The 27,257-nt window shown below is 40.3% G+C and overlaps 2 protein-coding genes across 3 annotated transcripts in view; one reads left to right on the forward strand and one right to left on the reverse strand.

Moving 5' to 3' along the window:
• The window catches only part of LOC306935581 (solute carrier family 15 member 2-like), a gene marked incomplete at its 3' end in the record, with an annotated part of 37,244 nt that extends 10,062 nt beyond the window's left edge, over positions 1-27,182 (reverse strand). The window contains exons 1-15 of the mRNA XM_079518680.1: positions 27,076-27,182; positions 25,270-25,357; positions 23,605-23,746; positions 22,932-23,024; positions 22,123-22,222; positions 20,596-20,683; positions 16,823-16,900; positions 13,930-14,012; positions 13,220-13,303; positions 12,386-12,475; positions 10,847-10,891; positions 10,536-10,571; positions 8,885-8,973; positions 5,640-5,721; positions 394-525 (exon numbers count right to left, since the gene is read on the reverse strand). Coding sequence (XP_079374806.1) covers positions 394-525; positions 5,640-5,721; positions 8,885-8,973; positions 10,536-10,571; positions 10,847-10,891; positions 12,386-12,475; positions 13,220-13,303; positions 13,930-14,012; positions 16,823-16,900; positions 20,596-20,683; positions 22,123-22,222; positions 22,932-23,024; positions 23,605-23,746; positions 25,270-25,357; positions 27,076-27,093 — 1,248 coding nt within the window. The 5' untranslated portion in view covers positions 27,094-27,182. The remainder of the gene's footprint in view (positions 1-393; positions 526-5,639; positions 5,722-8,884; positions 8,974-10,535; positions 10,572-10,846; positions 10,892-12,385; positions 12,476-13,219; positions 13,304-13,929; positions 14,013-16,822; positions 16,901-20,595; positions 20,684-22,122; positions 22,223-22,931; positions 23,025-23,604; positions 23,747-25,269; positions 25,358-27,075) is intronic.
• cyp27a3 (cytochrome P450 family 27 subfamily A member 3) overlaps positions 1-27,257 on the forward strand; it is a 187,113-nt gene that overhangs the window by 62,550 nt on the left and 97,306 nt on the right. The window lies entirely within an intron of this gene.

Consider the following 27,257-nt stretch of genomic DNA (forward strand, 5'->3'; position numbering starts at 1 on the left):
ACGCAATCCCGATTTGTAATTATGTGATTTAAAGACTTAATGTCTTTAAATCACATAATTACAAATAATTACATAATTACAAATAAAACACAATGTTTTGAGCCGAATAATTTGTAAGAAGAAAAACAAAACAAAAAGTGTTGTATCCTGCCTTTTTTTCTTCTTTCTAATTATTTGATAGGCTCAAAACATTGTGTTTATTGTCATGATTTGTCACAACTCGAGTTGGCTTTGTCCGCGGCGTAAACGTCTTTAAATAAATACTTTTTGAAAAGTATATGAGGAAAATGAACGGGGGAATCCTTTTCCGGGTCTCTCGAGGGGGCGGGACTGCGACGCTCTATATATAGTGCAAAACGGCAAAGAACTAGTTTTTCCGTCCTCCATATTTACCTCAAGGTATTTGATTGGCTGTGCAAACAGGTCACTGGGGTACTCTGTGATCTTTAGAGAGACATCCCTCCCTGCTAGGTTATAGACCTGGAGCAGACAGTCCCCCGGAGGCGCAGGCTCCACCACTGTTTGCTGGAAGACAGGAATGGAGGAGAGCACTGGATAAGCTGATTGTGATTGTGTGCATGCACATTGCACGTGTGTCGGTGTGTTTGTACATTTAGATTCATTCAGTATGGCCTCACTCACACTGTTGCAACATGCATACAACATTTGTCTTGTCTCTTGTCCGTGTTTAATGGCCGCCCCCAATGCATTTCCAATGGAAGTCACATGGTTTGATAAAACATCTCCCGCATCAAACTAAAATGTTTTGTCAAACCATGTGACTTCCATTGGAAATGCATTGGGGCGGCCATTAAACACGGACAAGACACAAGACAAATGTTGTATGCATGTTGCAACAGTGTGAGTGAGGCCTATGACCAGAGGGAATTCAATTAGTTTATCAGATACTTTTTTTATTTACCACGTTAAAGATGTAGTGCCGTGATTGTTTTCCCCCCTAAAACATGATCATCAGGTATTATGATTATACGAGGAGGAAGATTTCTTTCAAAAAAATTGTACAGACAGTGTCAAAATTATGTTTTTATGTGGCCACACCCACCAGTTCATTAAGTATACATGGTTTTCACCTTAGTAAGCCACCTGAACTTAAGCCTTGCCCACAGCTGTTGTTGTATGATAATGTGGGAGGGGTTAGGGTTATGGTGTCACTAAAATGGTGTTATTTCCATTGGGCCTTTTGACTCAAAGGCTTTCAGCTTTCAGGAAGAAACCAAAAATACACAGGGAAGACATTATTTGAATATTATAACCACACCTGGGGGTCTATTAGAGTAATGTTAACTCCATAGACACATACAAAACAGAGTACAAAAATTACAGCACTCCATCTTTAAGCCCCATTTTGCTCTTCAAAAATCTGCATTGTGATCCCCATCTTTTCCCCAAACCTTTGGGCAGGCATGATGTGTTAATTGCCCCCCCCCCCCCCCCCCCCCCGCGCACAATCAGTAGCACTAAAGGTTTTCAAAGAGATATACCTGCCAGACAGTAGGACACAAAGGCTGAAAGGCATGTATTTACATTCCAATGGGTGATTGAGGGTCTCGCGCTCTATACACGCAACGTCCAATCCGCTGTCCACTAATAGTTCTCAGGTCTTGTTTTTGTCCTATAGTGTATGGATTTTGGCCAGGCAGAAAATGGATTTGGACAGGCCTGTCCTCGCCTTATTGTAGATACGCCTCTGCTTCAGAGGATTCGAGGTTCATTATGATCTGACTTGTACTCTCACAGAGTGACACATCTGTGACCTCGATCCCCCTCATGCTCGCGGCAGCTGCAGACAGCAGGACTCGCCTCGGTATCCACGCAGCTGGGCCCAAGGTAAGGTCGTCAGCTCCCGTTAACACCAGGGCTCCACCGGGCGCGTCAGCGTCACGTCAGCGTCGCGTCTCCGTCACCGTCAGGGAATGTTCCCTTTTTAATCAATGAAGGGTGGCTCCACTGCCCGCGTTGCGTTGCGTTGACGGAGACGCGACGCGTGCATTAAAATTGAACCGGTGCGTTTTTTGACGCACGCGACGGAGACACAACGCGTCCGGTGGAGGCCTGGCGTAAGTGGCAAAGGAGCAGTTCACCTCCCAAAAAGTTAAGTACCATGACTTATGCCAATCAATGCAGCCAAATAGCATTGGCCATGCCTCCATGTCTTAACGGTTTCAGGACATTATTTTTCATTTATTCTTCGTTTATTTTTCAGCTTTTGAGCTGCAATGAAAAACTATATGATATACGATATGGGATTTGCTGGCTCTTACATCACACTCCACAGGAAAATCAGAGCACAATCTACTGAATGTTATAAGCTCAGGTTTTTTGGGTGCAATTGAGCTCAGAAAACCAAAAACAATAAAGAAAAATTACAAAGATTTTGTCACAATCCCTTTAAGTTAAAGGACAACTTTAGTTTATTTCAACCAAGGTTCATGTTTTAGGTTGTTATTAGAGAAAGTAAAAGATGAGTGTTCATTTTTTTTCATTTGCTGCTTTCTTTAGTTTTAGGGATTTTAGCTGTTTTTGACAGGGGGGCGGGGGAATTCGAGCATTCGACTAAATATGTATTTGTTTTACAAAATGTTATAGCGATTTATTTTTGTATTATATACTATAGTCCTACTAGACCCCAGGAAATAACATCTGGCCACAAAGGATCACAGGATCTACTGAATGTGAAGTATAGCCTACTGGGGGGAATTAAGCCACACTCTGGGCCCGATTAAGCAAGTCGAAAAACCCATGCGGTAATACAGATTTTGGCCTCGCTCTGCGCCTTTTCGTATTATGGAAGCCGTGGTGAACGCTCACTCATATGGAATACCACGTTCCTGAATATTTTAGCATTGGGGGAGTGTCCATATGTTAATTATTTTCGCTTTGCGCTATTTGCTATTAAGCCCCTTGACCTAAAAACACTCAGCGCATACCGATTCCACCTGGGTCTGACGTCTTAAAAGCAAAAAGCACTGTTTGATTTTACACTTGAGCGGCTCTGGAGTGTTGCCATGTCTGTTTGCTGTTTATTATAAGCGGCTTCTTTTTCTGCAAAGTTGCTTGTAAATATTGGTAGTTGTGGTTGCTTTTCTTGTTTCTAAAGTGCTTATTTGGGCTTTTCTCCTAATGTTGTTTAAACCAGTGATCCTCACACAGCGACATTCCCATGTCAAGGACCCCCAGATGAATGCATTTGCCCAACTAAGCCAGTGACCCCCATGACAGATTTGTGTTTTTAAATGTTTCAATAACATTTTTCAAAAATATTCCACAATTGTCACTTTTTTCAAAGATTACTTTTGAAAATAGCAGATCTACCAGCTCACAATGCATCACATTCATTAATTAAAACTATGAACTCTGACTGCAGGGGGATATATATTTATAATGATCATTATAACAATGTGCAAGAAAATATGTAAAAAGAAGGAAGATTTTTATATTTGTGGACAATCAAAATATGCTGGAGATTTTAATGTGGTGTCATTAAAAGGAATCTTGATATGGCAGACTCACTATCTAGAAAATAAAAACATGGCACTTCATTTAAAATAGGTTGCAGACCCCTGTTATATGCGATTCTTTTGGGAGTATGTTTATAGACCTATTTACTTGTTTCTATGAGACATGGCAACAGCGAGCTTTCTGGCTGTCTGGCTTTCTGTTGTTGAGATTGTAAAGGGTCATATATCGCTCATTTCTCAACCTTTTTTAAAAATCTCCATAATCATTGGGAAGTTTGCTTTCATACGCTGTATCACACCCGACTCAATTCTTCTCCAATAAAATGCTACGAGCGAAGACCATAACATTGGGGCCGCAGCAATACGCATGGCGCACGTATGGCATTTCAACTCATTCCTTCGTCGTGACTCGAATGAAATAAAATAAAATAAACGTTATTTTACTGGTGTTTTTCAATAGAAACAAATAAAGAGCGTGTGTGCAACAGTGCATATACGTGCATGCACTATATGCTATATTTCCTCCTTGTCGGGATGTGAGCTCTTCACAGCTCTGTCTTTCATATTATTCTTATAATATTTGATATTATAAACACTCATGGTTCTCTCATTTCTCAACCGTTTTTTAAAAATGTAAAAATCCCCATATTCCTTAGGAATCTTGCTTTCATTCGCTGTATGGTACATGGTTCTATTTCTATCGAATTAAACAATATCAAACGAACTTGTATGTTCGGGGGATAGACGATTCTGGGAACATTACGCATGGATTGCCAATTTGCCAGCCAATGCTGCGTATCTATTCGCAGTTCCATTCCGATCTGAAAGGTATAGGTAGGTGCCATTTCAAAGGCTTAGTTATTCATTTATGAATCAAATGAACTAGAATAAAGATTTTTGCAGCAGTTTTTCATGCTTAGAACAGAAACAAATGAAGTGATGATGTGCGTATATCTCCCTCCCTTAGCATATGGACCACGGGGTGTCGAAATCGCTTCTTACCAGGCCCATAATTGTAATATGACATTGCCCACGCCTCCACGTCTTAAAAACTGTAATATGATATGTAATTAGATTTCACCTGCTTAATCGGGTGTGTCATAGGCTCAATATGTCAGTTTGACACATTCAGTAGATCCCGTAATCTTTTGTGTCCAAACTAAAGTTCTCCTTTAAGTCATAAGACCTGGTACTTAAGACACGCAAAATAGGGCCCCTAGGGTTAATAACAGTAATCTGATATCAGTTGCCACTCTCGCTGCTTTCCCCTCACCCAGTGCAATGAAAGGCTTGGTATGTGATAAGTGTATACTGTACTTATAATACACAAAGGGCAGTATTATGCGTGTCTTAAGTACCAGGTCTTATTACTTAAAGGGTAAGACCACTTTCTTTTTAGGTTTGAGTTGTGTAGTTACCTTGCCATGATGTAACTCCACATGTGGACAAGAAATAAAAAAAAATGTTCCAGTGATCAGAATTGATAATTCAAAATATGCTCCTCATTGATTTACATTGTATGCTAAAACACTCTCAAAGTCACTCTTTTAGTACGTAAACAAACACAAACAAAGTTGATTCAGACAATATGGAGCTTCACCAAAATTCATGTGGTTTTATTTTTTCATAAAAATGTTAACTTCCTGTTGATTTTACTATTTGAAGATCTGGATCCCGATCCACGGATCCAGTCCGGGTTTTCTTCCCAATAAAATGGACAAATCAACAGGAAGTTAACATTTTTATGAAAAAAAAAACCCCCATGAGTTTTGGTGATGCTCTATATTGTCTGAATCAACTTTGTTTGTGTTTGTTTACGTACTAAAAGAGTGACTTTGAGAGCTGTTTTAGCGTACAATGTAAGTCAATTAGGAGCATATTTTGAATTATGAATTTCTAATCACTGGAGCAGTTATTTTGTATTTCTTGTCCACATTTGGAGTTACATCATGGCAAAGTAACTACACAACCCAAACCTCAAAAAAAGTGGTCTTACCCTTTAACTTAAGACCTGGAGGCGTGGTCAATGCTGTTTGGCCACTCAGAATAGACAAATGGCATTGATCACGCCTCCAGGTCTTAAGTTAAGTAATAAGACCTGGTACTTAAGACACGCATAATACTGCCCAAAGTCATATATTTTCATCGTCTCATACATACCACAACCGTCCACTCCACCAAGGAAGCTGCTCCAAAGGCCAACGCCGCAAATATCATACCACCAGCCATCTTCTTTAGGGGTCTAAATTATAGGGAATAGGGAATAGGGAATAGTGAGCCAATGCAAGGCACTCACGCACATGTATGCACACACAATATCAACAGGGGTCGACACTGTATAATCTTAAATTAGCATCTGCTCTGAATGTGGTGTGATGTCTTGTCACCATGGATCAGATACTGTAGGTGTTTTCCACATTTATGATGTCACATCGTCCTCATTCTCAACAGTGATTTCCTTCGCATGATAAGAGGACTAGGTTGAGAGCAATAACATCTGTTGCAAATGTGTCCTTTATGACTTAAGAGCTACATGTAAAAACGGCGTGCGCGTGCGTGTGTGTGTGTGTGCCTGTGTGTGCGCGCGTGTGTGTGTTTACTCACAGTACCATTTGCATGAAAATAAGTTGTGACAAACTAACAATAACGTGTAGGGGCTACGGAAATACATAGAACATGTCTTTCCATTGATAATAAAGCTTCAATGTCTCCCCCAGCAACGTAAAACATCATTTGTGACTAAATTTGACTGAGGGGCTGCGATTGGATTTTTTTTGTATTAGTTTTTTTCATGTCATATGAAAGTAGGGAATCATAGCTTCAAATTGACATATTGGTTGTTCAGTTTGACCCACCAGTTTTGGAGATATGGCTTATAGAGTAATGTCTTGCAGAAAATAGCGAATTGAGAAAACAGGCTTGAAAGGTTCACTTCTGTGGTCTCAAACATTACACCTAGCTACATGTGTAAGCATTTATTTCATATGTACATGTCGATTTCAGCTCTGACACTTATTGCAGACATGCTCTAGTAGTATGTGCTATTAACTAGGGGACCAAAACAAATGGCAGACTCAGTCAAATCTGGTCACATTTTTGGAAAAAACTCAAAACAAACATGATATGCCCAGTCACCTGTTTTGTTCCTTTTTACTGACACCAAGTTTAAAACAAGAATCGAATGCACATAATATCAATACGAAGCAACTGAAAAACCTGTTATTTCAATGGTAGTGGATGGAGAGAAAGGATTTTTGTCCAACCACGAAACGGCAACCAATGGGTGCGAAGAGGGGCACAACCGTCAAAGGGTGAATTGACCAAATCTGCTTGGGAGTACGTATGTAAAGAAGCACTCCACTCATTCAGCCTCATATAACGGGTCCTTACTAGGTATGGAGCTCGTTAACTTTTATTGATAACGAGGCACCTTATCGATCAGGCTTATCGAGACGGGTTCTTATCGAGCCCACTATCGAGCATTTTCTACTATTTTGTGGAAAAACGGGAGACATTAAATTCTGAACAGAACCAGTATCTTTTACTAGGGCCTTCAAATACAGTACTTTTCTAACAGACAGAAGGCAATTGTCCTTTTTACCAATAACATAATATTAAAGAAACTGTTAACTGGTTAATGTGTGTACCGTCACTTTAAAAGCGTAATTTTGTTTACCCAGACAGCCCTGGTTGGCAGGTATCAATACACTTTTAGACCGACATGTTTGTGCCAGCATGGATGATTACATTTATTTCTTGATCGCCTCTCGTCCTGATTGTTTAAACATGACGTCATGGGCCGCTATGCTCCATAACAGGCTTGATAAGCCCAAAGCTTATTGATAACGGGTACTCGATAAGCTTGTTATCTGATTTTTGTTCAGGTATCGGTTATCGAGCTCCAGTACTTACTTTCTACAGTACTTGCTGGTTTCAAACGAGATTTCAAAACCTTAACCCATTTTGGCCTGACGTCGAAATTAAGAAAATGTCTTCTAAATCATGACAGTTTTCTGAAGAACCTATGTTTCTACAGTATATCAGTGGTGCTCAAACTATGTCATATCAAGTAGGCCTACCCCAAAAAATATATGAAATTGGCCACTGACACCCATCTGAAAATATGTTGTTCCAGGGACCCCCCAGAAGCAAAGATTTGAGTTAAAAACGTTCGCTCTGAAAGAATATATTTTTAAAGATTTGCGCCACATTGTCACGATTTTTCAAAAATAGCAGACCTACAAGTGCATAGTGTGGCACTCGGTGCTGCACTATGAGCTTGTAGATCTGCTATTTTTCAATAGCTAAAGCATAACATAATGCTTAATACACCAATGCAAAAGCTTCTATTTCAGCGTGTTAACATTCCAGGAAGAGAGTCCTGCACACTGAACTTGAGCTCTCTCAGGTCCTTTATTTGTAGGGAATAATGAACGTTTTTCGACCCTTTGCGGGGTCTTCGTCAGGTATGATCAAGGCTATCATCCAATAGCTTGGAATCCCTGCCGACGATGTCATTGCGGAGTAAGCCAGTGTTGTTTTTGGCAGCAGATTTCTATTTTACAACGTTGTGAGCTTGTAGATCTGCTATTTTCAGCATGCAACCAAGTGTAAAATTACATACTGGATCTCTTGTCCACTAGTCCCTTCCTAACATTTTAGTCTAGTTTTTATTTGTTGACAAAATTGTCAATATATTTAGTCTTAGTTTTAGTTATCATAGCTTAGTTTTCATTTAGTTTCCATTTAGTTTGTCAGTGAAAAAGTTTTCGTCTTAGTTTTAGTCGACGAAATAAACACTGCAGGAAGTAAGGTTTCTGAACACGGGAGCGAATTAGACAGAAATGGTGTCTAAATCTTAACGTGCACGGGCGAGGAGGACAAATTCTATAAAGAGCTCCCTTCGATCAAGGACAGATGCTGAAAGTGTAGTAACTGGTTTCCGTGTATGCTAGTGCTCACTTAGCGGTTAACCCATTTAGGCCTGACGTCGAAATTTAAAAAATGTCCTCTAAATCCTGACAGTTTAATATGTTTCTGTATCAGTGGTGCTCAATATTTCATGTCAAGGACCCCCAAAAATGATATATAAGTAATTGGCCACCGACCCCCATCTGAAAATATGCAGGAACCCCTCAGAAGCAAATATTTGAGTTAAAAAATATATATTCAAAGATTTGTGCCGCATTTTCACGATTTTTCAAAAAAAAATGTAGATCTGCTATTTTTCAATAGCTAAAGTATAACGTAATGCTTTAAAACACCAAAAGGGGTTCCCGCCCAGAATGGGGTAAGGTGTGTTCACGAGCGGCGTGTTACACCCAGTAAAAGAGGCCTAGTTAAATGTACATTTGGCCATAAAAGTTGAGAACGGTAAGTGAAACGGCGCTATATACCCGACTCACGTGAGGTTGATCCTACAGAGGCCCACGAGGGGGTAGACCATCATATCAAAGATGGGAACAAACAGCAGAATGAGCAGAGCGTTGAGCATCTAAGAGAGAGAGAGACCAGAAGGGGAGGGAGGAGGAAAACAACTCTATAAAATGTCCACACACAAAATAAAATCGTAAAATCATAATAAAGATTGTAGCTCTGCACATTCGTAAGAGATGATTACACAGACACATCCGTAAGCACGGTGTCTCTCTCACCGGTGGAAGAGATTGCAGAGTGGACAGTTCACACACCACACATGATGTCAAACATTAGTCAATACGGTACTTATAAAAAGATGATTCACCAGTGTGTGTGTGTGTGTGTGTGTGTGTGTGTGTGTGTGTGTGTGTGTGTGTGTGTGTGTGTGTGTGTGTGTGTGTGTGACTGTGTGTGTGTGACTGTGTGTGTGTGTGCGCCTTTGAACCCTTCACACATTGTCTTGTTATTTATGGGTGTGCGAGATTTATTCTCAGACATTAGAGTAAAATATATTGGGTCAGATTGAGTGATCAATGTGTACCACTCTGTAGGTCCTGGGACCACATTCCAATGCACTCCAGTTGCTTTGATAACCGGTGGATGGGGGTTTTACTGCCTCTTCCTGTTGTAAGACAGGCCATTATGACTCTTCTCAGAGGAGAGACTCACTAGGGTAGGACATGTCAATGCAGGATGAAGTAACTATCTTTAATTCCTTTCAATTGTGTAATGTGTTCTAAATAACCTATTATATATTGGGTTGGTAAAAAGGCTAAATGATAAATACCTGTAATAGTCTAAACAGTTTAATCAGTAGCAGTAGCAGTTGGGCATTACAGGGACTGTAATAGGAGCAGGCTGCTGTGGCCAGAGAGAGGCAGGATGGTCAGTGGCATCTGATTGGCCGAAAGTGTTTAGCATGGAGGTGTGATTTCAGTCAGGGCCCACTGTGACTATTCTGTGTAGCACAATATTAGGCAGATTCACCAATACCACCGAACGTGATGCATGTAGCAGGCAGACACCAGCGGTATGTATTATTATGCGATATATAATTGTGCATTATTCATAATTGATGTGATATGATGTTAGATTGTAACCAAGTGTTCTTGTGTTTCTTTTGTCCCGATCATTTATTAATGACGTTTAATTCATGATAATGAAGATTTAAAACCACATAGTGTCACTTAGTGACACATAATTAGTGATACACTTATCACTGAACTAAGTCTGAGAGTCATCAATGACAAGCTAAGCTTTACCATGATCTGGGACAGTTTTGAGTGTGAAATGATAGCAAGAATTCCTACCGACAGAGCAGGATAGAACCACAGACCAATAGGACAGAGTTCCGGGATACTGAGATCATCTTGTGTTGGGGGAAAGTGTGAACAGAACGTGTGAATGTATGATTGTGTTTATGATTAATATGAATTAATAAAAACCCTATAAAATGCACGTTTGAGTTCATCGAATATAAGCTATTATTGGAACATTTAGTTCACCCTGTGCGTGTTAGTCACTCTTGTCTGCCTACTGCATGGGCTGGTCGGAGCCCCGGCATAACATCGCCAAATAACCGAACACACATTCTGAAAAGCAGCTATACCTGAGTGTGGTAAAAAAAAAATACTGCACCTGCATTTGGTCAGGCTTCAATATGAAAGAGTCTCCCTGTCGAAGAAAAAGCAAAAGCAAAAGTTTGACTCGGATTTCAGACACATTTGAGGTTTTGGCATCAACAAAAGCTTATCAAGGCCATAATTATACCGGTACATAGAATGATAAGATAATGAGATAAGTATAATCAGTGATACAAACTGATATGAATACACAATCAAATACACAACAACAAAAAAAACATTTTGAATCACATTTGTGTAAGTAACAATTGTACAGATTAGCATAGCGTACAGTACAGGACAAGAAATATAAAAAACAAAGCTTACAAAAGCCATGTTCATCCTGGTAGCTTGGAGTGTCCAACGGGAGCCCTGTGACAAAAGAATGCTATTATTAGCATATTTACTGTTTTCTATACTGGTTGAACCTATGACGGTGTTGCGCAAAAATAGCCAGTCTAGAAGTTCACACCGTGTCACAATGCGACATTATTCATCTGCTATATCTATGCTATTTCTGAGCATTTTAATACTTTGAAAATCTTCGCTTGTAATGACATGCACACCACAGGGACACCACAGGCCAAAAGTGGTTAATGAGCTACCATTTAGAGCTCCTTTAGCTGGGACTCAGGAATACGTTATCTGGGCCTTTGGTCTTATAATTAAACTTGGTAATTGTACTGACATTAACTACTGGAATTCACAAAACGGTCTTCAGCTGAATAAATACAAGCTTCTCCTGTAGTAGGCCTACTACTAGGTCACGGTGTGACGGTGTCAGCGGACTGACCTCATGCTTCATTCTATGCATGAGGAGTCCAAGCTGCTTCTTTTCACCTGACAGGGGAGAGTTTCCCCAGCCGGACCTAGCGCGTGGAAGGAACACGTTATTCTGACCAGTTCCTTTCCCCTCCATCAGGCGCCCCGGCTGGCCAGGGGGGAGGTAGTTTATAGACCAGGATTACTGCATGTTTTTTGTGAGGGTACCTACCCTAGGGGACACGGGGAGAACATGTGAGGGTACCTACCCTAGGGGACACGGGGAGAACATGTGAGGGTACCTACCCTAGGGGACACGGGGAGAACATGTGAGGGTGTTTTATATACACTGCTGGTCCTCAGTACGACTTTCGTTTTTATATGTGCAAACATGTGGAGATGACAAATAAAGTGAACCTTGAACCTTGGAGTTGTCTCTAATCAGAGGTTTCTGTTTAGGTGCCACTCCAAAGAAAAGCTAGTTAGAATATTTAGGACAGTGGTAACCCAAATTAGTGCCTATACTCCAGAAGGAATCCTAGCCCTTAATTGTAACACTTAATACTGTATACTAGTCTGAATTACTCAAGGCCTCTATACTACTGACATTGTTTAAGTCTTAGTCTAGTCTTAGTCGACTAAATATCAAAATCTTAATCTTTTAGTGTTTTAGTTTCAGTCTTATAGTCAACAAAACTGGACCCAATATCCAAGTTACTAATGCTACATGTATGCTCTGTTGTACGTCCGACGATGTTGCTTGTTGATTTAACAGATCGGCAAATCGATTATTTACGGCGAGCGACACCAGCAGTGTACGTCGTTATACAAGTAGTTTGATATTGTCTGTTGCTGTTCGCAATAGCAAGTCTTAACACGAAGCCCGCCAGAACCGTATAAACCGTAAATAAGCTTTAGTCTGGCCCAGCGAGAGAACAACAACCGGTCAAGACACCACACACACCATTACGTCATCGTAACATCCGGTTATGGATATTTGCCTCTTCAAAATAAGGGTTGAAAGGGGAAAAACCATCGGCAATGCGCGATAAATAAATACATGAATCTAAATAAATACATGAATCCTGGCGGGGGGATGTGTACCTGCTGATCAAAGAGAGCCCAGAACATGGGCAGAGGGATGTAGAGGAGCAGTACTCTCAGAACCATCTTTATCTCCATGATCAGACGCTTCTGTTAAGACACAGAACATTGGACGGCATTGGTTATGTCTTATTATACTTATTATTACACATAATAACCACAACACGTTACTATAAAGTATAAACATTATGTACGTTATATATTGACCATCAATGGTGGACAGTAATGAAGTAAATGAGTACTGTACATTTGTAATTTATTTGTAATAATTATTTTGTAGGGGTGTTAACGATGCAGTAACTGTATCGATGCATCGATAACTGAGTGTTTTTATTTTTGGATGCTTTCCCTCCACTACATTTCAAAAGGCAAAACTCCGCTCCACTGCATTTCTAGAAAAGGAAAAATACATTATCGTAAGCCCGATTTCAAATATAGTGCAAATAGTCGACCTACAAGTTCATAACGTGAGCGCATAGCGGTCATGATGCGACACATTGTGAGCTTGTGTAGAGCTGCTATTGTCGCTATCATTCATTTTTTGTTTACTTTGTAATTTGTACTTTTTCTTTTTTAAAGTACACATTTTAGAAGCCCGTACTTTTGGATACTTTAAGTACTTAAGTACTTTAACTCAAGTACAAATTTGACTGAGCAACCTTCACTTAGTAGTTGTGTAATATTTGACCAGGAGTGGCTCAAGTACTTTGTCCATCACTGTTGTTGACCATATTATCACTCACACTCATATACACACATTCCATTGTCATTAGTACCAAAATGACACCAACAAGCCCTTTTCTTCCAAGTGCAGGATAGTGGACGCCTTCTTACCGAGTATTTCTCCTCAGCCCAGTCGAGCCAGTGTTTTCTCTGTGGGTCATTCTTTGATTTCTTCCAGCGGTTGCTAATGGCAAACTGTAGTGTAAACCACAAAACAAAGAAATAAATGCATTTAAAGCTCACAGGACCAATTCATACGTTCTTTCACAGTAATATACACTCTGACTCTGATGAAGACTAGGATGAAATTGTACGTGTACTTTAACCCATTCTGGACGGGAACCCCTTTTGGTGTTTTAAAGCTATTGGAAAAATAGCAGATCTACAAGCTCGTAGATCTGCTAGTTTTTGAAAATGTGTGCAAATCTTTGAATATATATTATTTCTCAGTGAACGCTTTTAACTCAAATCCTTGCTTCTGGGGCAGGGGGGTCGACTGGAACTACATATTTTGAGATTGGAGTCCAGGGCCAATTACATATAATTCTGGGGGACCTCGACATGAAATAGTTTGAAAACCACTGATATAGAAACATGTTTTTTTTCCAGAAAACTGTCAGGATTCAGAAGACATTTTGTAGAATCGTCTTCGGGTCTAAATGGCTTAACAGCTGAGTCACAGAGTCTCCAGTGGATCACCTCCATCTATCAAAGTGATAGATAACGGTACCTTGAGGAATACCAAACTTGGCCTGTTTAGAGAGTTACAGCCAGGGGAGTCGATACAGTGACTGCATGCGAGAGAGAGAGAGATGACTCACCCCGATACACTTGCAGACGTCCAGCATGACGTTTCCCTGAGGAGGACTCTTTTTGTACATCCCGCTGCCAGAGATGAACACAACTGCAACCAGAAAGCATGAGCAGTCAGAGGCAGAGCAGACATTTGGGGAGTATAACCATAACAATTGATGTTGCAGATGGTTTGACTGTTACTCACACACACATGGCTGTGCTCCCACAAACACTATGGATTTATGATAAGACGGTACTTATCGGGAGGACGTCCCACTAGCATGATTCTAACGTTGCTTCACTCATTTTGGGGCGGGAACCCCTTTTGGTGTTTTAAAGCATTATGTTATACTTTAGCTATTGAAAAATAGCAGATCTACAAGCTCATACCGCGCTACGAGCTTGTAGGTCTGCTATTTTTGAAAAATCGTGACAATGTGCCTCAAATCTTTCAATATATATTATTACAGAGTGAACATTTTAACTCAAATCTTTGATTCTGGGGAGGTCCCTGGAACAACATATTTTCAGATGGGGGGTGGAGGCATATTACACATAATCTTTGGGGTCCTTGACATGAAATATTTAGCACAACTGATACAGAAACAGAAAACTGTCAGGATTTTTAAGACATTTTTTAAAATTTCTACGTCAGGCCTAAATGGATTTCAGACTGAAACCATGTATGTCCAAAACCAAACGTTTTTTTTCAGGAAATGTATAAAATATATTTTATCCGAACGAAATGTATCCAATTGAAGTCATTATTTAAATTAGTCCTACAACAAAGTATAAAATAGGCAGGGCATTAATCTATGAAGAAAAAAAAACATAAAAAGATGAAATGTGGTACAACGTTTCAGCCCGACAGCCACGATAAGATGACTCTAACAGAGATATGGTTTACCATTTTAGTTTTCTCCTCTCAATTGTTTTCTGCATTTTGCCTGAATTACTGTTTCAGGTTGTTTTTAAAGCTATATTTGCCTCAAGCCATGTCGACATCCATCATGTGTGGGCAGTGGTGGAAAGTAACTAAGTACTTTTACTTAAGTAAGGTACTTAAGTACAATTTTGAGGTATTTGTACTTTACTTGAGTATTTCCAATTTCCAGCACTTTCACTTCTACTCCAAAAGAAGCCAACATTTTTACTTTTACTCCACTACAATTATTTGAAAACTTTTGAAGTTACTTTATTGAAGTTACTTTGGCGATTTAAATTTTGATTAGAAAACATACATTAACCACTTCAACCCTATACATTTTGGTCATTTGAAAATAGCAGATCTACAAGCTCGCAACGCGACGCATTGTGAGCTTGTAGATCTGCTATTTTTAATAGCAGACGTACACATTTTGAACTTGCGAAGTGGGACATTCTGCAATATGAGTACTTTTACTTTTAGTACTTTAAGTACATTTTGATGCCGATACTTTTGTACTTTTACTCAAGTGCATTTTCAATTCCGCACTTAGGCTGAGCTCACACCTTTCATGCAATTCTGTGCTCGTTGGATGCTCGTTGGATGCATGTTGTGTTGTGTCATGGCCGCCCAATGCATTGCCAATGGAGGTCACATGGTTTGACCCAACATTGTGTTGTGTGAGGGGGAGGGGCGCACGACTGCACCCCTCCCCCTCACACAACACAATGTTGGGTCAAACCATGTGACCTCCATTGGAAATGCATTGGGCCGCTGGGCGGCCATGACACAACACCCAACGAGCACAGAGAATTGCATGAACCGTGTGAGTGCACCCTTACTTGTAACGAAGTAGTTCTAAATTGCAGTATTCAATGGTACTTTTACTTAAGTAAAACAATTGAGTACTTTTTCCACCACTGTGTGTTGGGTCATCCTCCTGGCCCTTCTAGTTTAAGCCAGTTTGGGCAGGAACCCCTTTTGGTGTTAGCATTATGTTATGCTTTAGCTATTGAAAAATAGCAGATCTACAAGCTCGCAACGCGACGCATTGTGAGCTTGTAGATCTGCTATTTTTAATAGCAGACGTACACATTTTGAACTTGCGAAGTGGGACATTCTGCAATATGAGTACTTTTACTTTTAGTACTTTAAGTATTGATTGATTGATTGATTGATTGAAGAATTTATTAACAGTTTGCAGAATTACAGTACATTTCAAGCACAGACTCAATACAAAGGCTGTTAACTGTGAGTGGACGACCCAATTAAGCATTACACTTGTTTCCAATAGGGTCCACCATGTTCAAATCATCAAAACATTTAGAGACGTACAAATAGACACTTCTATAGACAGAACAGGAATTCATCATAAAGGAGGTAAAAAGGGAAAAGAAACATATACAGTGAGGGACATTTTGATGCCGATACTTTTGTACTTTTACTCAAGTGCATTTTCAATTCCGCACTTTTACTTGTAACGAAGTAGTTCTAAATTGCAGTATTCAATGGTACTTTTACTTAAGTAAAACAATTGAGTACTTTTTCCACCACTGTGTGTTGGGTCATCTTCTGCAGATCTTCTGCAGATCTACAAGCTCATAGCGCGCCACCGAGTGGCGCGCTACGAGCTTGTAGGTCTGCTATTTTTGAAAAATCGAAGAACGAATAGAAACATAGCTTTTTCAGAAAACTGTCAGGATGTAGACATTTTTAGAATCTGATTTCAGGTCAAAATGGGTTAAAAACATGGTTTGTTTTGATAGCAGTGACAGTTGGTGGTGACAATATGCTACTTCCGTGCTCGGACACAGACACAGACACACACACACACACACACACACACACACACACACACACACGTTTGACCCACATGGACGGTAAATACCTTTGTTTTTTTGGGGGGTTTTTCAATGACGAATGGATACGCGTCTTCATATACGGTAAGAAAACAGCTTGTGCGAAACTCCCCTTTAAATATTCCAACCACTCACCTAATGCCACTATCATTAGAGCCGCAGGAACTCCAAATGCCAGAGCGTAGCAGTCCTCTCCAAAACACTTCACATCACCTGCAGCAAACATAGGCTTGATTGATTGATTGATTTCAGTGATGAATATATACTTAAAGGGAAATTTCACTTTCAAAAACACTTTTGGTCATTTCATCATCTACTCAGGCTTATGTAAACACCCCAGATGGTTTTTAAGTTGCTTGATTCAGTATTTAGATATTTGATATTTCATTTTACCTGCCCCACCCCCTTCCTATACAAACCCATTGTAACTTCAAACTCCATTTTAACCATGATGTAGATTCATCGAAAAACACCCGACCGTTTTTATGGTGACTGATACTGTCCTAATACGTGAGGGGGCCGTGTTTTTTTCCATTTACTGTTTTCATTTATTTTTAATAATTATTTTGGAAAATGTGGCAGATCACGTAGCGCGACGGAGGAGACTAAATAATAAAAAAATACATTAAATGAAACACCGCCCCCTGACGTATTAGGACATTATCAGTCAACAGAAAAACCGTTGGGTGTTTTCGATGAATCTATCATTGTACAAAAGGCCAGCAAGTATTGCCCTCAAACTAACATGTGTTCTTTATTTCTATGTTGCATTTCATTCAGTATGCTTGGTACATATCAGCATTGCCTATATTGGCCAATTTCATTGACTGCCTAGAGCCCTTTCATGTCAGCAGTGTTTGTATTAGGCAATTAAGTGTCATCAGGTCATCCTGACCCACAAGCTAGGTGTGGTCGTTTAACAATTAGACCTGCTGCTTTGATCTCATGTCACACTGACTCACAAGCCAGGTGTGGTCAATTAACGATTAGGGCTTGTGCCTGGGCTTGCAGGCTGCCTCAGTCATTCTTCTTGAGTCCTCTGAGAGAGAAGCTGGACGTCTGAGAGAGAAGCTGGACGTCTTCTCTCTCTTCATAAGCAGTAGAGCTTGAGTCTCTTTTGCTTTGGACATTCTGTGTTTTTGTTAGTGTGCGTGCAACTAAAAGTGAGTACCTATTTGTAATGATGTACCATTATTATTTGTACTGTTTAGTTGAATTTGCTGCTAACAGACTTATGTTGCTGTAGTTTATTATGAGAAGTCATTCACTTGTGCTACAAATGTTTGCTGGATTTAATCATTTTCTTATTTTGATGGTCTTATGCAAATGTTGTTTGAATGTCGCTCATGTTAGCATTTCATGTCGCTCATATTAACATTTCATGCACATTTCTGATAATTCAAAGTTGTTAATTGTTTTATTAGTCAGGTTTGTGAATTCCCTGTTTTTTCTTTACTATCCTAGAACCACACACGTGTAACACAGAAAAGAGTGGTGGAAAGTTGATGTGGGTGTGAAGTGGAATACATCTCTTTGAACAGACATCATTTGTGTTTTAACTGCACTCTGTGGAGGTTGACATCGGTTGAGCAATCAGCTCGTCAATATTACGTCAATTCTTTACACAATTCTTTACAATCATGGTTAAAATGGAGTTTGAAGTTATAATGGGTTTTTATAGGAAGGGGGCGGGGCAGCTAAAATGAATATCAAATATCTAAATACTGAATCAAGCGACATAAAAACTGTCTGGGGTGTTCACATAAGCCTGAGTAGACGATGAAATGACAAAGTGTTTTTGAAAGTGAAATATCCCTTTTAAAAGATAAATGAAGACTCAAAATGAAAAATGCATTTGCTCAGAACACAGAAAAAGTTAAACACGTATTTGTACTGTGGTCCTCAAAGGTGGTTACTGACCGCAGGCAAGCAAACTGACAAGTGACAATACCATGACCAGACTATTTACAACCAAAAATGTGATTTACAGCACAAAAAGTACAATAGCAATACATACATACTGTATAAAAAAGATAAAATCAGACCCGTCTGAAGTGAGTGGTGCTGTACCAGCTCTCCTCCCTGGCCTCTGTCTGTGTGTTAGGCTGCACAACAGTGACACTGCACAACAGTGACAGTTGGTGGTGACAATATGCTACTTCCGTGCTCGGACACGGACACAGACACACACACACACACACACACAGCTGTCTATAGGAGTTGTTGCACCACTCAAAAATGTGCCATATGCGTATTCTTCATATTCTTGAACCATGATCCACTTTTTCACTTTGTTTTGCATCGTGGTGATTTTGATTTGAACATGTATGATTACAAGATGGCGTATGAGATTTGGTGCAAGCTTTGCTGATCATATCATTTGTGTGTTGACTGACTGTTTATTTGTGCTCTCCCACTGCAGGGAAATTAGGGTTGTCCCCGAAATCGGGGCCGATCGGGTGATTTTCAAAAGATCGGATTCACTTCATTAAGTCCTTCCACGCTTTGGTGCATTGAGCATGGTTAGGAAACCCAGCTGAAAACCCAGGAATAATGGGCATGGTTCAAACTGTCCTATGCCAAACCATGCGCAAATGGAGATGCAACAGGTATGGTTACCAAAAGTTCTCAGAATCATTCTGTTAAACTTTTATCCCTCAATTTTGTAACCCCTTTTTTCACCCCTGTGCCAATTATCTAATGTGATCCTGGGCTCTCTACACACCCTCCGCCAACCTAGTCCCCATATATGGGGGACATGGGGAGAGCAACGGACTTGAACTCATGCTTCCTTCCTGCCTGAGTGTCCAAGTTGCTCCTTTACATGTGACAGGGGGGAGTTTCTCTGGTTGGACGTAGCACGTGGAAGGAACGGGTTATTCCAACCAGTTCCTTTCCCCTCCATCAGGCGCCCCGGCTGGCCAGGGGGAGGCAGTTTGTTTAGAGACCAGGATTACAGCATGTTTTTGTGAGGGTACCTACCCTTGGGGACACGGGGAGAACATGCAAACTCCGCACAGAAAGGCCCTTTCGCCAACCCCGCCTCGGGTATGGGCACTGATGACGCGGAGGAGGAAACACGCCGCCAGCACCCACCGCGCCCCGAGCGGGAATCAAACCCAGGACCTTCTAGCTGTGAGGCGACAGCACTACCAACTGTGCCACCGTGCCCCTCAGAATCATTCTATATAGTGCCATGGAAAAGCCCTTTTAAATGCCATGGTTCAGACATCAGAATTCAACCCAAATAACAGATGCCTTTACTTGAATGCTTGTTCCATTACACTGTACATTGAACCCGTTACGATGACTATATGTTTTGCTGTAGTCTAGTCTGTCTAGACCCAAACAGAATGCTTTCCAAATAAAGTGATAACGTATTATCAGCCAGCCACGAGCCATCCGCCAGACATTAGAAAGTTCTTTGGCTCAATCGTTCTACCGCTTATCTTTATGGGACACACAATGGAACTTTGAAAAAGTCATAACTCCTACACTGCGAGTCTGAATCACACAGAACTTGTTAGACACTCATAAGAACAACTAAATACGATACAACAATGGTCATAGAAGCTGTTAGTTAGACTCTTAAATTGAGAAAGCTTACAACCTTAAATATGTACAATACTTTACTAGCCTCGGAAACCCAGACGTTTTTATTTCCAGGGAGAAAAAAAAGTCTGGGTCCGAGTCCACTTCAAATTGGCATAGAGTAGCGCAAACGTCGAGCACGTTAAATTTGTTAAATTGACGCACACACGCACACCCGTACACACACTCCTCTCTCTCTCTGTCGCTCTAAGTAATTCGTCTCATGTCCAGCAGCTGCGCACAGTTTCTGCCGGCGGATCCTGCCGGGAGCTGCCTATGCCATAGAAAGCATAGGTGAGTTCCAGGCTAATACTGACCTCTCAGTATCGGCGTAATGACGGTTAAAATACCCCCAACATTGATCGACATGTAGAAAATAGAGAAAAACTTCGTCCTCTCGTTCACCTGCGGTAAAAAGAGCAGACGAGGACACCAAAATGACCGACAATCTCAGCAGATATTTGTTTATTCTCCGTTTTGGTGTGAGTGCTGTTTTGTTTATAGTGTGTGTGTGTGAGGCATACTAATGAAAGCCCATGCTGTATCTGTTTATTAAAGCATTTCAGAATGACAGCTATTTATGTCGTCTTTGCTAGATGATGCTTCCACTGTGAAGAATAAAACCCTTATACCCTTGACAAACATAGTAGTTGCAACAAAGCAAAATTGTACATTGAACAACAATATAATTAAAATGACCAAAGGTAAAGACAAATTCCTATAATTTAGCCCAGGGGTTTTCAACAGGTGGTCCGTGGACCACTGGTGGTCCCTGGAAGTATTGCATGTGGTCCCTGACCATTCATTTAGTAATGTAGGATTTGTTGATTTTTAAGAATGTCATTCCACTAGTTGAGAAACAGTGAACTGAATGACCCGGTGACCTATGATGACCGTCCATATAACGGTAGTCATTTACCGACAAATTGGAGGTCCAGAAATTAAGTAAGAATCTCAAAAAGTGGAAGTGCAGTGGATTGTCTGGTTGAGTCATTATTATTAGGAAATTATTAGTAGTCAGTCAGTGGACAATTGGTTGAGAAACAGTGGGATGTATACACATGGAATGCATAGAAAGTGTTACAAAAGCATTAGCCATAATAACATAACAGTGGTCCCCAGGTATATGATTCTAAGTCAGGGTGGTGGTCCCTGGTTGACAATCAGTTGAAAACCCCTGATGTAGCCCATCAAAAGCATGTAGTACTGTATAGAAAATCCTTATGTTGAATGTACTGTATATTTGGAAATATCATGAATTAGAGGACAACGTTTGCTATTGTCTAAGCATAAAGTTAAAGACAACATTAGATTGTGTATATACTTTCTAGTGCTGTCTAATACTGTATTTATGCTCCAATTTCTTTGGATTGACTGCAGGACATGTGCACTTAATGGTGTCAATTTCTGATTTCTTATGTGGTCTTTTGCGCCAAGGCTTGACTTTATTCTTTGATAGTTAATCATTATGTCCATCATGCAAAAACAGAGATGCTGTATATATGATTTTTCTCCGGGTATGTGCGTGACATCATCATCAAACCCGGAAGTTATGCAGGAACGCCTACTGAGTGGCAAAAAACTACTTTCTGGCCTTGACAGCCCATACATCCAAACAGAAAAGTCCTATTTGATTGCATTAAACGACGTTAAACAATGTTAAACTCACTTTGCATGTTGCTTTGACACTCGATTTGCCACTCGATGTGCCATTCACTTTAAGCATGCGCATACCCTCTATTTAGTCAATGACAATTCCACAAGTGTACTGCAGTCCCTGCCACTGATATTGCACTTATTTATCAGCGTATCAAATGATAATATTGCACAATATGTTGCCTTACATGTCCCTCGTCAAACTGGTCTCCTCCAAACGCCGCCACACATGGTTTGATCCCGCCCGTGCCAAAAGCTATGAGAATCAGACCGAACATGGACAGTCCACTGAGGGGACGGCGCGCACACACACACACACACACACACACACACACACACACACACACACACACACACACACACACACACACACACTTTGAAACGGCACTTACACACATGAACTCTAGATTCCCTATTCTCGAGTCGACAAACATATTCAGCAAAAATTGCGTGTTGCGAGCTTGTAGATCTGCTATTTTCAGCAAATATATTTGGTGTAACGTGAAAAAGGGAGGGTGCCTAGTATAAAACCCTGGGGGACTCTGTTCAATAGGGTTTAAGTGTTAACTCATTTTGGGCGGGAAAATAGCAGATTGTAGGTCTGCTATTTTTGGAAAATCGTGAGAATGAATGAAATCTTTGAATTCTTCAGAGTGAACGTTTTTAACTCAAATCTTTCCTTCTGGGAGGTCCCTGGAACAACATATTTTCAGATGGGGGTCGGCAGCCAAATTCAGATTTCATGTCCTTGACATGAAAAAGGTTGAGCACCACTACATAGAAACATAGGTTTTTCAGAAAACTGTCAGAATTTAGAAGACATTTTGTAGAATATAGTGTCAGGCCAAAATGGGTTAACTTAGTTGTTAGTGTTACCTTTATTCACAAAGTATAGGATGCTGTAATCATGCATATTATGAATATCTAACTAGTACTACCATGCACCACTTCTGTTCATTCCAAAAGAAGGAATCAAAGAGGAAAACAAAGTGCTTACATGTGCATGTTCTTGTCTCCCACGATGGGAATGGCCCCAACAGACTTGACCACATGGCCGATGACGTAGACAATGGATAGGTAAATGATAGTCCTGTTGAGAACAAAGATTACGTTCCGTGTTACACTCATCATGGAAGATAGCGGCTGGGATCATTAAAGTGAAGTATTTCTCGTGTACTGCTTACAGTTCACAGACGGTTAGACAGCTAAGGGATGCAAAATCATGCCAATTCAGAATCACTTTATTGCCATGTATATGTAGGTTCCACCCTGAAACTGGGAGGTCGGGGTTCGATCCCCTCCGGATATACAAAAGGGACCCATTGCCTCCCTGCTTGGCACTCAGCATCAAGGGTTGGATTGGGGGTAAGTCCCTGCGACATACTAGCGTCATGTCCAGGGGGTGTACTCGTACATCAAGCTGCCTCACGCTACAGAAACAGGAGATAGGCTCCTGCCCCTATATGGGCCTCATGGCCTTATAAGTAAGCCTAAACAGGTGCTGCATGTGACGACCCAACAAAAATAATTAACTACTGACGCAAGAATACTGACAGGATATGTGGGCACTTACAGGACTGACATTAGTGCAACGTTACATTGTAGAAAATACATTGAGTTAGTCAATAGACTAACTAATAGACGTGAAACAGCAGGTATAAGGGACTCACTTGTACTTGCCCAGCCAGGAGTCTGCGATGATAGCCCCCAGTACAGGTGTGAAGAAGCAGAGGCTGCAGAAGGCATGGTAGACGGCTGTGGAGAGGTCGCTGTCCCAATGCAGGTAGCTGACAAAGTAGAGCGTCAGCACCGCTAGTTCGAGGACACACAAACGATGCTTTACTGAAATCATGCTTTTCAATATACTAGTACATCTGGTGAAATGTCCTCGTTTTGCATACTTCAATGTAGTATATGCCACTGTTCTAATTTGTTTAAGATTTTGGAAACATACTATATTGCCTATAGGCTGTAATCCTGGGTGCTACGCTCCCTCTGCCAACCTGGGGAGAGCCCCGAACTGAGCTCATATGCTCACGTAGCGTGTGGAAGAAAACGTTATTCCAAACCGTTCCTTTCCCCTCCATCAGGCTGGGGGGGAAAGGAGGGGGCCGAGGCGAGTATAGAGACCAGGATTACTACAGGTTTTTGTGAGGGACTGAGGGTACCTACCATAATAATAATAATAATAATAATAATAATAATAATAATAATAATAATAATAATAATAATAACTGTATTTGTAGAGCACTTTTCATGCACACGAGTGCAGCGCAAAGTGCTTTACAAAACAAATAAAGTACAAAAAAAACATATCAAACAACATAAAAATCAGAGCAAGGTCAATGAAAAGCTGCAAAGCATAAGAGAGGCATAAAAAAGGCATTGAAATAAGCATAACGGTGAATATAACAGAAATATAAAAAGGTAAAAAGCTCAGCCAAATACATGGGTAGGTCTTAAGCTGTGTTTTAAAAAAATGTCTACAGAGGGTGCAAGTCTAAGTTCCATTGGGAGTTTATTCCAGGCCGTCGGCCCGTAGAAGCAGAAAGCTGCTTCCCCATATTTCTTAGATGCCATGTTTTTAGCAACTTCAAGCAGGCCAGCAGACAGTGGCCAGCAGCAGTACTGGACATGGGGAGAACATGCAAACTTCACACATGCAGAAACAAATAAAATCTATTGCCTCTAAAGTTTGTGTGTCAGTCTGTGCAGCACATGTGACAAAGGAAGTGGGACAGACAAATCATGTGATCGGAGGAGGAGGAGGGGGGGGATTCGATACAGTGGTCTGTCTTGATTGCCCCCCCGTTGTTGACCATAAATACGCTGCATGTAAACCGGTTTCACAGTGTCATTCATCGTCCCTGACAACATACTTCGTCAAGGAGCATTTAACCCATTTTGACCCGAGATCAGATTCTAAAAAATGTCTTCTACATCCTGACGGTTTTCTGAAAAAGCTATGTTAGTCCGTCGTTCTTCGATTTTATAAAAAATAGCAGACCTACAAGCTCGTAGCGCGCCACTCGGTGGCGCGCTATGAGCTTGTAGATCTATGAGCGCGCTATGAGCTTGTAAAACGAAACTCTGAAAGAATATTCAAAGATTTGAGGCACATTTTCACGATTTTTCAAAAATACCTACAAGTAGCTACAAATACCTACAAGTTTTACATAATAAAAAGTATAACATAATGCTAGAAACACCAACAGGGGTTCCCGCCCAAAATGGGTTAAGTATATTTTGATTACCGGACCTTTACTTGTTATAACAGAGTATTTCTAAAATCTTATCTAGTACTTTTTTGTTTGCGAGAGTATAGTAAAATATACCTTTCATGCCATAGTAGGAGAAGCGTTCACAGAACTCATTCACCACTATGAAGGCAATGCTGACTGGGTAGTTGGTCCCACATAGTTTCTGTTGAAGAGAACGACAAAGACAGACAGAGAAAGAGCGATATTAAGGAGAGAGTGGGGGGTGTTTCATTCAATTAAAGGTTATACTTTTAACAATTATAGACTACTGATATTTTGCAGGGAATATGGCATTGACAACAAGGTTTCGGCTATGTATATCAATGCCATGAATACAATGTCACTCACATCTCTTTCCCTCTGCCACACATTGATAACACATGTATGCTCACATATAGGGACATACGTTTATTTCAGTCAGCTATATTTATTTGAAAGTTTGCCAATTTTGTGAAGTTTCTTTAAGAGTTGATATTTTGATACATTTTATGACTAATGATCATTACTCAAACATCACAACTCTGTATTCTGTGTACAGTGTGTTTTACTGACACGCTATAGGGTAACATTGTCCTAGAAAAAGAACACAATATTCTGCTATTCTGATAGTCATGTTCACACTGCTTTTTGCTTCTTGCTTCATATGATACTGTAGGCGAGTGTAGGGTAGGCAATATAGGGTGATATACAATAAGGGCATTTTCAGTTTCGGTCAAATGCACTCCCTAATGATCACATCAATGATGTCCCCATCCGTCAAAACTGCCCCCAAAACCCATCTTTTACAGTTTTTAGTACTGTTACTTTTTACTTTTCAGACTTTCTACTAAACAGTGTATGTAGGCTATTTATCATTATCCCCTGCATGTAAAGTGACTTTGAGTCTGAGTTATTGTTTTTGTCGTCATTTCTTACAATATTAATAATACTATTTTATATTATTATTAGCTATTATTATTAGGCTAGGCTACTATGCACGGCTTTTAGTATTATTACATAATTATTTTATATACAGAAAGGGATATTTGCCTCTATTTGTACGTCTCTAAATGTTTTGATGAATTGAACATGGTGGACCCTCTTGTAAACAAGATTACAATATTAATAATACTATTTTATATTATTATTAGCTATTATTATTAGGCTAGGCTACTATGCACGGCTTTTAGTATTAATACATATTCTTTTATATACAGAAAGGGATATTTGCCTCTTGTCAAAAAAGTGCACCAAAAGACAATCATGAGGAAACATAGCCTACTGTGTTCAGTTCATCATAACAATTAAGCATCTTCTAACTGAGGTAATTGACCGGAATATAGAAACTTGTGCAGCTGCAGCATCTTCCATAATAGTCACACACACATGCTCAGCATAACCATGAATATTTACCGTTTCTGATAAATAGCCCAAAATATCACGGTCGGGGATCAACTAGTTTGCATTTGACACGTCGCATAAAAGTTGCATCCATACAACAACTCAGTTGCCAATGCATGCTAATACAGACAGTGGCTTAACTTTAATGATGCGCCAATTTTGCACGCTCAAAAAAATATAATCATGCTACTACTTGACTGAAAACCGCGAGTTAATTGCAAACACTTTGTCCACACACACACACACACACACACACACACACACACACACACACACACACACACACACAAATAGTAGCCAAACATATGGTAAATAAAATCGAAATATCTTTCTCGCTCTCAGCTCTGGACAAGCTTGCATCCATGCATGCAACTGAAACTTATCACGCATAAAACGTTCCTCATGGGGGAGAAAGGCTACAATACAATTAAACACATCCCAAACGAGTCCGACGCTGTAGAATTGACATGCAAAATGCTGTATATTTGTTGTTTACTGTACCTTCCCCATCATCCCCATGTCTGCAGACGTGTTTTCTGGTTATAAGTTTAGGTTAATGGAAAAGGAGTCAAGGACACATGCTGCCCTCACATGGATGCTCCCTGTAACAATTTACAATTTACAATTTAGGCATTTAGCAGACGCTCTTAATCCAGAGCGATTTACAATAGGCAAGAACAAAA

This window comes from Electrona antarctica (genome assembly GCF_951216825.1).
Source record: "Electrona antarctica genome assembly, chromosome: 13".
NCBI lineage: Eukaryota > Metazoa > Chordata > Actinopteri > Myctophiformes > Myctophidae > Electrona > Electrona antarctica.